General features: G+C 48.9%; 1 protein-coding gene and 1 non-coding gene across 2 annotated transcripts; one reads left to right on the top strand and one right to left on the bottom strand.

Moving 5' to 3' along the window:
* The first annotated feature begins 4799 nt into the window (after positions 1-4799).
* On the top strand, positions 4800-8345 carry LOC124683515. The gene is made up of 4 exons (XM_047218013.1): positions 4800-4856; positions 5049-6234; positions 6324-6470; positions 7366-8345. The coding sequence occupies exons 1-4, from the start codon at positions 4800-4802 to the stop codon at positions 7848-7850; spliced, it is 1875 nt and encodes a 624-aa protein (XP_047073969.1). The 3' UTR covers positions 7851-8345.
* Positions 8346-10700: 2355 nt separating this feature from the next.
* TRNAY-GUA lies at positions 10701-10786 on the bottom strand. The gene is given in 2 exon segments: positions 10701-10736; positions 10750-10786. It is a non-coding gene; the product is annotated as a tRNA-Tyr (tRNA).
* Positions 10787-11154: the final 368 nt, after the last annotated feature.

Below are 11154 nucleotides of genomic sequence, written 5' to 3'. Positions count from 1 at the left end.
GAAGCTGGGTAAATCGTGTCCCGTGTGTTTTGTTGTTTGTACACCGACGAATCCACCAACGCATCCACTTCCGTAAAACCCAAGTCCATAACTTATGGGCATTACCGTGGTACCTCCACGTTAGACCCTAGATGCCTATATGGGCTAGGCGACACGAGGCCCCAAGGCATGCATGCCCCTTTGCTTCCAGGTTAAGAAACTGGGGGAGGGGGGCTAGGGTTGGTGCGGCGGGACAACACAAATGCGGAACTAGTACGAGGTGCAAAGGTCCTGGAACAGGTCATGGTTGAAATCTTTTGAGCAAGGAAAATGTGGGTCTCATGGGCGCAAAGACTGATAGGATAGAGGGAGGAAAAGGAACCAAAAAGGAAGTCGCTGCTAGGGATCTGTTTGAAGTTTTTGTTAGATTTCTCCTTTTCTGTTTCATCCCAGCGTTGATGTAGTTTTAAGGTTATGCTCTCTACAGTCCAATGTTGTAAGTCTTCCTGGGCATTTTGTAGGGTCGGTTACTCTTGGTGTAGGTTGTGTTTTGATGGTACAACCTAGTAGAATGCTGGATTGTTTTAATGAAATCGGAGGCGATGCCTCTTGTATCAAAAAAAGAAGAGGTGAAGCCCCTCCCCTCGAAGGACACAGTTTCTCCTTGGGTAGAAGGCTCATGTCCCTCTCTACCCCTCTCCCTCACGAAGCACAACACCCTAGACGACGGAGTGCTGACGTATTGTTACATCGTACGCGTGGGAACCGGGAGGGATCAACCTTTCGATCCTATGAGCAAGGGGGGGGGGATTAATTCCTGTGTTGGGAGGGATACACGTAGTTGCGGGAATCGTCGCGTTGAGAAGGTCTCCCGCACTGGATTGGTGAGTTCATGTAGTTCTAATCTTTCGCTTGCATCTTGATAGATTCGATCTTGGTGTTTTCATAGGATTTTTTCTGTCTACGATAGGCGCTCTTGTTAATGCGAAAAGTGAGCTAATTTAAGTACAGAATCTTTACTCGATGAGGACGACGCCCTCGCGGGGGATGGATACAAGAGGGAAATTCAAAATAAATTGAGCTCCTGATAGGTGTACCACATGGAGGCTGCAGTTTTAGGGGATGTGCTAGGCAGTGCTCCCTCGTAACCCCTAAAACCCCTGCTTTCGGTCATGGTTTCTAGGGAGTTCTAGAGTTGCTCTGATACGTCGCCACACTTCCCATGCTGCCAAACAATACAACTTAAAGCAGAATATGTGTTGATACTTGTAACTCCAAGAGGGAGTATTGATGCTCGATAGTGGGTTCATGCCTCCATTGAATCTGGGACAGTGACAGAAAGTTCAAAGGTTGTGGATGTGCTGTTGCCACTAGGGATAAAACATCAATGCTTTGTCTAAGGATATTTGTGTTGATTACATTACGCACCATAATTAATGCAATTGTTTGTTGTTTGCAACTTAATACTGGAAGGGGTTCGGATGATAACCTGAAGGTGGACTTTTTAGGCATAGATGCATGTCTGGATAGCGGTCTATGTACTTTGTCGTAATGCCCCGATTAAATCTCATAGTAGTCATCGTGATATGTATGTGCATTGTTATGCCCTCTCTATTTGTCAATTGCCCAACTGTAATTTGTTCACCCAAAATGCTATTTATCTTATGGGAGAGACACCACTAGTGAACTGTGGACCCCGGTCCATTCTTTACATCTGAAATACAATCTACTGCAAACTCTGGTCTTTATTGTTCTTCGCAAATAAACATCATCTTCCACACTATACATTTAATCCTTTGTTTACAGCAAGCCGGTGAGATTGACAACCTCACTGTTACGTTGGGGCAAAGTACTTTGATTGTGTTGTGCAGGTTCCACATTGGCGCCGGAATACCTGGTGTTGCGCCGCACTACACTCTGCCACCAACAACCTTCACGTGTTCCTTGACTCCTACTGGTTCGATAACCTTGGTTTCTTACTGAGGGAAAACTTGCTGCTGTGCGCATCACACCTTCCTCTTGGGGTTCCCAATGGACGTGTGTCTTACACGCCATCAGGCCTCCGGCGGTGATTTCCCTCTCCGGCAGGGTGCCGGGATAGACTGCAGAACCCTCCCGAACTAGGGTTTCGGTTGACGGCGGCGTCGAAACTTTTCTTGGATGGAGGCTCTCATCTCTGGGGTTTTCCCGATACGAGGAATAAATAGGCGAAAGGGCGGAGCAAACGAGGCGACGAGGCGCCAGTACATGGGCCAAGCGCGGCCAAGGGTAAAAACATCCGCAGGAGAATATATACCACAATATTATGCTTTTTCTATTGTATGCTAAAAACAATACATTGAACCTTCAATGGCACACTAAACACTCTCAGTATTTGAGACTAATCATAATGAAAACATAATTAACAAGCTCATCATGAGAATAACATCTAGCAAGATATGCAAAAATAACTATGCCACAGTCTTAAAATGCTTCCATTTGCATCACATACACATAAAACTTTTTTCATGCTTCCAACGCCAACCAAATGAAACCAAACAACTCTCATATATGAAAAACAAGTAAATGTTTAGAGAGCTATTGAAACTCAAATAAATGTAATAGTGGACCATGTCTCTCTCCAACGCAAAATGCATAACAGTGGAGTGTGTCTCACTCCAAAATAGTCGGATCCGCCCTGTCGCTTGCTTTTCTTCTTTTTGACTGGAGGCTTTTGAGTTTCTAGATATGTTCGTCGAGGGTCATCCGCTCCAAGTATTGGTGTTGCGCTTCCTTGAGAAGTGCCTTGCTTTTATTTTTCTTCTGATGCATCTGCATCGTTAGGGTTGACGGGAGTGTGGATTAAGGAGGTTATGTCCACTTCTTCCTCTTCGGTATGCATGTCGACGTCCTCTTGTCCTGGAGAAAAGAGGCTATTGCGTCTGGCGTCAGCGTCTGATGTCGGTGCTACATAAAATTGGTATGACTAGCAGAGTTAGGTGGTTGTTCCTCACCGTTATTATCCGGATGCACTGGTACTTCGGTACTATTGATCGTCTCATCGTGTATGGCTGCGCTAACCCCTTGTTGGATGCCTTTGATGCACTTGCTAAAGGAGTTGACATCTTAGTCTTCAACCACTGCATCATAGTCGAGTTCGGACCTGCCTGTAGAAACACTTCCCCCACCCTAGGGCTGCCCCTTCTCCCAATATGGTCCTCTCTCCTCCCCTAATATAATTAAATAGGTGCAACCTCGCCCTTTGAAGCACACAATTTCTTCTCGGGTAGAAGGCTCCCCTGTCTCTACCTTCCCCCCTCCCTCACGGAGCTCTCCACCTACGCCTAAAGGCTAGAATACTCACGCCATGAGCTCAGCCAACACCGACGTATCGATTCGTCGTACGTGTGGGTGCCGGGGAGGGGTCGACCTTTTGATCCCATGAGCAAGGAGGAGATACAGTCCTCGTGGCTAGGAGGGACACGCCTAGCTGCCTCGATGGCGGCGTTCAAAAGCTCTTTCGCACTCGCTTGGCGAGGTCATATCGATCCAATCTTTTGCTTGCATCTTCATAGAGCCGATCTTGGTGGTGTTTTCGGAGAGGCCGCAGTTTTAGGGGATGTTGCAACCCTGAAAATTTATAGGGGCTGTGGCCCTAAAACCCCTACTTTATGTCATGCTTTCTAGGGAGTTCTAGAGTTGATCTGATACGTCGCCACACTTCTCATGCTGCCAAACAATATAGATGTCCAAAAGAGTGAAAGCCCCATCTGATCCCATCGTCATCGTCATCGTCAAACTCAAATCCAAAACAGACGCGTTGGTTTCTCGTCTGACCTGCGCGAACGAGACGACCCGACGTCGCGCGCAACGGTCGAGCCAGTCCAAACAGCACAAGGCTGTATGCATGTATCGTTTGGTCTGGGTCGATCGGTGCGTGCGTGCACGGGTGACGTCGGATTCGGAAGCTACTGCCGTGCTTGAGCCGCGCGCGCGTGTGCGTCCCCGCACCGGCTCCATCGTAGGTTTCCTCCTCCGGAGCTGCTTTCACTCACTCCCCCGCGCGACTCGCGACCTATATCTACCACCTCGCCCGCTTCTTCTCGGTTCATCGTCTTCCACCGCCCGCCTTGCCCGCGCTTCTCCCTCACCTCCTCTCCTGCTCCTGTGATCCCAGTTCCCAGCCGTGAGCGCAGTGCAGACGACATCCATCGCCGCCCCGGCCGGCTGCATCGATCGCCTACGACGGAGTTCTTCGTCCCCCTCCTCCGCGAGATCGGCACCGTCCCAGCAGCTGGTAATGCTCTGGCCTCCTCTGATATTTCCTCGCCATTTTTAGACCAGAGAACATGCACACCTCCCAGATTTTCCTGAAAAAAAGACAAGGTCCAGATTAATTGTGGTGGAGCGTTACGATCCTAGATCAATGGAAGATATGATTCGCCAAGAGGGAGATCGAGACAGACACCCCCTAGCTGCTAGCTCAACCTCGCCGGAACAGAACCACCTGCCTATCGCTATTCGCTACCAGGATGCAGAGCAGACAAAATATACCGGGCATATTTCCCTGTTAGTTTGTCATTGTTAGACCACCGCAGGCACTGGCGCTGCAGGAAATGATCTGATCACGATTTCATCTTTGCTATGTGCAGCAGCGCCGCTGACGGTGACGACCGACGGCTTCTCCGCCGCACCGCCGTTAACCGACGCGCCGCCACCGGTGGATGAAAGGCAACGGCTAATCAAGCAGCCCCTAGCTGCAACGCCTGCTCCACGGTGTCTTCAGAACAAGTTACCTAAAGTCTGAACTGAACGAGCTGCGGCGTGATCGAGCCTCCGCGATGGCCAAGATCGGCTGCTTCTGCGCTCTGCTCGGCGGCAGCAGGAAGAAATCAAAGGTCAGTACAGCACAGCAGCGGTCTCGCTTCTTAATTATCCAGCTGCACTGTGTTTGAAAGATGTTGGAAATCTTCTGCTGATTATTAGTTGGTAGAACCGGCACGCTTGTCACGTGTTTGCACTTTTGGATTATAAAAATAATTGACCAATAAGCTCGTGTACCTGATCCATCGTCCATGGCGTGTTCGCAGGACGCGAAGAAGGTGCCGTACGGCAAAAGGGCCAACGGACACGACTGGCAGAAGGTGAAACCGGTGGAGTCCATGGACGGGACGGACGCCGCTCCTCCTGTCGTCTGCAAAGGCGGCAGCGTTGACGGCGCGCCAGCACGCGACACGAAGGTTGTCGCCGCTGAGACAGCCGTTGAGTTGGCACGTCAAGGCCGTGACGACGACAAGGCCTCGACGGCGAGGGTCTTACCTAACGTCGGCCTCATCGGTGCAGCCGCGGACTCGTCCGGCTGCAGCAGTGACGGCGGCGACAAGGACGCTATCAGCGCCGCTGGCGCACCGGACAACGACGTGATCATGCCCGGCGCCGTTGGTCGCACGCTGCCGAACACTCCACTGAGGCTGCAACGCTCGTGCTCCAACATCGAGACGGCGAGGTCCGGCTGGAAGGCCGTCGACGACACGCTGGCGCCTGCCAAGTCACGCTCGCACGAGGACCTCGTGGCACTGCCCGCCGCCAGCCTGCTCGCCAGCCCCGACGTGAACGGCGAGCCGGGCGGCGCGAGCCCGGCGTCGTCGGTGAGGACGACGTGCAGCGCGGACCGCGTGATGCTGCGGAGGCGGTCGTCGAGCCAGGTGCTCCCGTCGCGGAGCCGGAAGCTCTGGTGGAGCCTGTTCCTGTGGAGCCACCGCAACCTGCACCGCCCCATCTCGTCATCGCCGCCGCCGCCCGCGGACGCAAACGACGACGACGCGTGCCGCTCCCACCAGCGGCGCGACGGGTACACGTCCGACACGGTCGGGTCCAAGAAGAGCAGCAAGGAGATCGTCTACCCCGCGGAGGACGAGCCAGCCCGGGCGATCCCGAGCCAGTGGGTGGCGTTCTCGGCGGAAGCCTCGTCGTCCCTCGACCGTGTCAGCGCGTGGGTGAGCAGCTCGTTGATCCACGCCGAGGATGGCGAGGATGAGGACGGCATCGTGGAGGTCGGGGAGTCGTCGGGGACGACAAAGTGGCACGCCCAGGCGGTGCCAACGCGGCGGCGCAGCAGCCCGGCGAACGAGGCCGCCGTCCAGGCGAGCAGCGTCGTGCAGACGCTCAACTCGTTCTCGACGGTGGCGCACGTGTCGGGCATGGGCCTCAAGGTCGTCCCCGTGATCTCCGCCTTCTCGAGCCTCCGGGCGGTGAACCTCTCCGGCAACCTCATCGGTAAGTTACAGATTTCTAGTCGTGATCGGCAGTAAACACATCTTGAGCTAATCTAATCGAGATGTATACATGTTGGTTAATGTTGGCAGCTCACATCGCGGCTGGATCGTTGCCCAGGGGCCTGCACACGCTGGACCTGTCGAGGAACAACATCGGCAGCATCGAGGGCCTGCGTGAGCTGACGAGGCTGCGCGTGCTCAGCCTCAGCTACAACCGGATCGCGCGCATCGGCCATGGTAAACCACCCACCCATTTCCTTCTCGGCGACCAAACATTTCATCAGTTAATTTCGCATTCATGTGGCACCCGTTCTGGTGAAACCCTGGGCTCGCAAAACCCTATCTTGTTCATGGTTCAGTGTCCTTCTCCATGGCTGGCATTACTGCTGCTGCTAGTATTCAGATCTTGGCCCCTGCTAGGTTATGGTACGTGGTAGTAGAATGGTCCAAAGTTCAGGCTTTTAGCCGTGCACAGCAATTCGACAGGGGAGAGTCGTGTCATCCATCCTGGGAAAAAGCTTTTGGCTCCTGGTAGACGCCCAGCCCCAACAGGAGTTCCCATGTCTCGCCTTCACCTGGCCACGCAGGACACAACCTGAAGGTCCAGAACCGATATGGACATCTCGCGTCCGTCCTGTTTTCCGGTTCGTAGTTTTCGATGTTCCTCGCGACGGCGCAGCTAATATGTACGTGGTCAGTACTCAGTACCGATCGTGTTGGATCCGTCGCAGCTTTCCTTGTTCCCTACTAGACTGCTGCTAGACACTAGACAGGCGATGCGTGACTGGATGCCACACCGTCGGTGAGCAGCTAGCTGGTCCAACTGGTCACCACGTACGTACTCCTTAAATATGGCCTCGTCTGCGTCCGGCGTCCACCTATGCGGCCGTCCTTGTTTGCTGCAAGACGGCAAAATACGATGGTCACTCATCGCCAGCCTTAAATTTCACCAAACACCGTATATAAGCCTGTCTAAAAGCTTTTTTTTTACATAACTTGTCTAAAACCTTCTTCTATAAAAATAAGGTTACCTGAATCGGACGCATGTCATTCTGTCAATCTTATACTGTAACCAAATCAGGATTCAAAGAAACTGACCAGCCCGCGTGCTCTATCTTGCTGAACAATCCAGGGCTGTCGAGCTGCACGGCGATCAGGGAGCTCTACCTGGCCGGGAACAAGATCAGCGACGTGGAGGGGCTGCACCGCCTGCTGAAGCTGGCGGTCCTGGACGTGAGCTTCAACAGGATCACCACGTCCAAGGGCCTCGGCCAGCTCGTCGCCAACTACAACTCCCTCCGGGCGCTCAACATCCTCGGCAACCCCGTGCAGGCCAACGTCGGCGAGGAGACGCTCCGCAAGACGGTGTCGGGCCTCCTGCCGCAGCTGGAGTACCTCAACAAGCAGGCCGTGAAGCCGCTGCGCGCGCGGGAGGTGGCCAAGGACAGCGTCGCCAAGGCGGCGCTCGGGAACAGCCGCTGGAGCTCGCGGAGGCGGGCGTCGTCGCGCCGGTCCAGCCTCAGCCCCGGGTCGTCATCGAAGAGGGCTGGGAGCAGCAGCAGGAGCAGGTCCAAGAGCAGCAGCAGGGTTCAGAGCTCCAGCGTCACGAGGAGGTGAGACGATCAGGCGGTATAAACAGTTTTACATTGACACTGGGACTTGGAGGGCGCTGAGATTCAGAGAAATGGCATGTGCTGCAAAATGCAATCCTGCCATATCAGACAGGCACTTGCAAAGGAAATCAAGCGATTCCTGATGAACCCGAAATGATCCAGGAAAGAAGAGGAGTGCAATCAGTAGTCAGGAGGTACATGCATCTGATGGTTGCGAAATTTGTTAATAAGGCAATGCTGTGATATCCGATAGGGTACTTGATAAGGAAGTGCAATTCAGGAGATTCCTGATGAAACCAAAATGATTCAGGAAAGAAGAGGCGTGCAATCAGTAGTCAGGAGGTACATGCATCCGAGGGTTGCGACATTGTAGTAGTGTAGTGTAGTCTATTGCGGTTTGGGGGCAAAACTCAATACGAGGCTTTGGCTTGTTTGATCTTTCGCGCACACATTAGTACAGTGTTTGATGAAATCGAAATGATTCAGGAAAGCTGTGTACTTGGGGGAGAAAAGTGTATTTGATCTTTTCGCGCCAGCTGTGCCTGAATTATCTTCCTATGCTATCCACATTTACTACAATGTTGATTACTACAGAGAATTTTGTATCCGTGTTCACATTCTATTTGCTTTATGTTTGTTTTTCGATAATATATGCTACATATTCGTTTTTGGGGTTTCTATATTTGTTTTGACTCAGCAAAAACTATATGAAAACAAGTATGGTACATTTAGTTCAGTTCTTTCCAGCTCCGTTTGCATCGCTGCAAGCATCATTGTACGTTTTCTCATGAACGGTGAAGATTTGTACCGTAGATTCGTAGCATCCCCTGAATTGATGCAAAAAAAAAAGAAACAAAATTTAAATCATTTGAGTTGCTAACATGAAAAAAAAATAACTTTAGCAATTCTTAGTTAATTTCTAGTGAAGGAAGAAAAGCTCATGCAAAAAGAGACACATTCTTGTTTATTATTCCTACTACATCGTACCTGAAAAAGTTGCGACACTTACTATGAAACACAGGGAGTAGCACTTAATAAAGGCATGCTTCACCCTTTTCTTACAAGAAGAAAAGTAACTTGAAAATGGAGATACTATTTTCCATCTTTAGTTTTATTGGGTAATTCTCGGGTTTTAGCTTGGAATAATTCGCCAGTTACATCATTCGACGTCATTTTTAAGGAACCTTCCCCATCGCGGAGGTGTTCGAGCTCTCAGCTAGTAAGGTAATTTACTTGGTGTGAACCTAAGGCCTTCTTGCACCGCGTTCTCTAGTATGGATCTCCATCTCCATTCTCCAATGTGCCGCCAAAACTTGGTATAAGCGTCATTCGGATCATTTGACGTCATATTTAGGGGTCTTCCCCATTTTGGTGGTGTCCTTTTTTGAAGGAGTCGCCTACTAAGGTAATATATACTTGTCGTGTGCAATATGTTCTTTGAAGAAGACTTTTTCTACCTTATATTCACCATGTAGCGTTGCGAATGAATTATGTATTCAGCAAAAGGCTCAATCGTGTGGATCATATGTTTAAGTTACTTATTAGAGTGGGAGCAGTTGTTGTTATTTGGTAGCTATCTACACGAGAATAGAACCAATTGTTTTGCTTATTTGAACTCTTTCATTATCTATCAAAATAAGAAATCGAAATCCAACATTAGCCATGTTTTCAACTATTGCTAAGAAATTTTGGGTCATTTCTAATAGTAACTACTTGTCATGGTCCATTGGTTCATATGGAATCCATGTCATAGGTCTATCGAAAAACATTCTTTTAGTTGTCACAGTCATTAATAGGGAATATGACAACTGCGAACACGAAAAATATGCCACCAGTGGTGTAATAGCGGCTTTCGTACCAGCAATCTTTTCCTTCCGCCAGAGCGCAATAATTTATTTCTAGTTTTTTTGTATGAGTTACGCATGACCTTGTGAGCTCTATAAGGAGCGGGAATTTGATTAAACATCCTCCGTTGATGACTTAATGCCTTCTTCCAACGCCCTTAGTTAGAAAGAGTTCACGCTCATCCTCATAAGTGGAGCTAAGCTCCGTTCTACAACGCGTCATTTTTAATAATAAAATGTCATTTATTAAAAATGCAGAGAAAGGATGTAATGCTTAAATATTTTTAATAATAAAATGTCATTTATTAAAAATAAGCTACTGACAGATTACTTTTTCACTATACATTATTGATAGGCCGCGAAACAATAATCAATCTCATGCCTAAAAGTAATTTATACCCAGCAAGGATGGTAGCCTCGCCATATGTTACTGACAGGGCCCGTAACAATAAAAAAATATCAGGCCTAAAACTTTAGGATGCATTTCTTTGAACATTAGACCTTGGCCCTACGTTAAATTAATAACGCCACATCGGCAAATAACATAACAGATGGGTTGAGAATGTTACTTTAGTTTGGCCCCTCTTCATCGAAGTTCACGACCATCATTCACCAATATATTTGTCCTTCGTAATATTTTATATTGCAAATGAAAAATGTAGCAATACATACAAAATACTAGGAGAAAATGAAGATATTTGGCCCCAGTAAATTGTTCACAAAAAGAACAGATATTTCCGACCTAATCTGTCCCCAACAAGGATGGTAGCATCGCCATATGTTACTCACATGCCGTGAAACAATTATAAATCTCATGCCTAAATTTTTAGGATGCATTTCTGACAGATGGGTTGAGAATATTACGTTTGTTTGGCCCCTTCGCATCGAAGTTCACGACCATCACCAATGGTTCGTAATATTTTATTGCAAATGAAAAATGTAGCAACGAACATAAAATTCTGGTGGAAAATGAAGTAAATTGTTGACAACAAGAAAACCAAAAAGGAATTTCCGACCTACCGGATTCGAACCAGTGACCTAAGGATTTATCTGCGAATACTACAGTCCTCCGCTCTACCAACTGAGCTAAGGTCGGCTTATGTTTATTTCCGCAAGTGAAGCTATAAATACATTTTCCTGTAGGAAAACTATTTTCCGGCGCCGTTAGTCAAAAAGAGTCTTAGATCGTGCACTGGATGTGACGGAAGAGTTCGCTGAGCGACTCGGCGAAAACAAAACAAAAAACGAACTCATCAATGCTGGACACTCCATCTAGTCAACGTACTCACATAAAACTGGTGACATTTGAGAAAGAGAAGTGGAATCATACCGGATATTCACTTTGGCTCATAGGAGCATTTGCTCCTATTGTGTGAATCTACATTTCGAAGTGTCAAAAAATTCTAAACTAAAAATTTTCATGTACATCTACACATTTTATGTTCGTACACAAGTTTTCAAAAA

The sequence above is a fragment of the Lolium rigidum genome, chromosome 1 (assembly GCF_022539505.1).
Source record: "Lolium rigidum isolate FL_2022 chromosome 1, APGP_CSIRO_Lrig_0.1, whole genome shotgun sequence".
Lineage (NCBI taxonomy): Eukaryota > Viridiplantae > Streptophyta > Magnoliopsida > Poales > Poaceae > Lolium > Lolium rigidum.
The sequence above is the reverse complement of the archived record's forward strand: the minus strand, read 5'-3'. Positions and strand labels throughout refer to the sequence as shown.

Bases quoted from the DNA above. Each gene is read 5' to 3' on its own strand.
- LOC124683515 (XM_047218013.1), top strand. From the start codon at position 4,800: ATGGCCAAGATCGGCTGCTTCTGCGCTCTGCTCGGCGGCAGCAGGAAG. The intron at 4,857-5,048 runs GTCAGTACAGCA...GCGTGTTCGCAG, and splicing joins GCAGCAGGAAGAAATCAAAG to GACGCGAAGAAGGTGCCGTA. The intron at 6,471-7,365 runs GTAAACCACCCA...TGAACAATCCAG, and splicing joins GATCGCGCGCATCGGCCATG to GGCTGTCGAGCTGCACGGCG.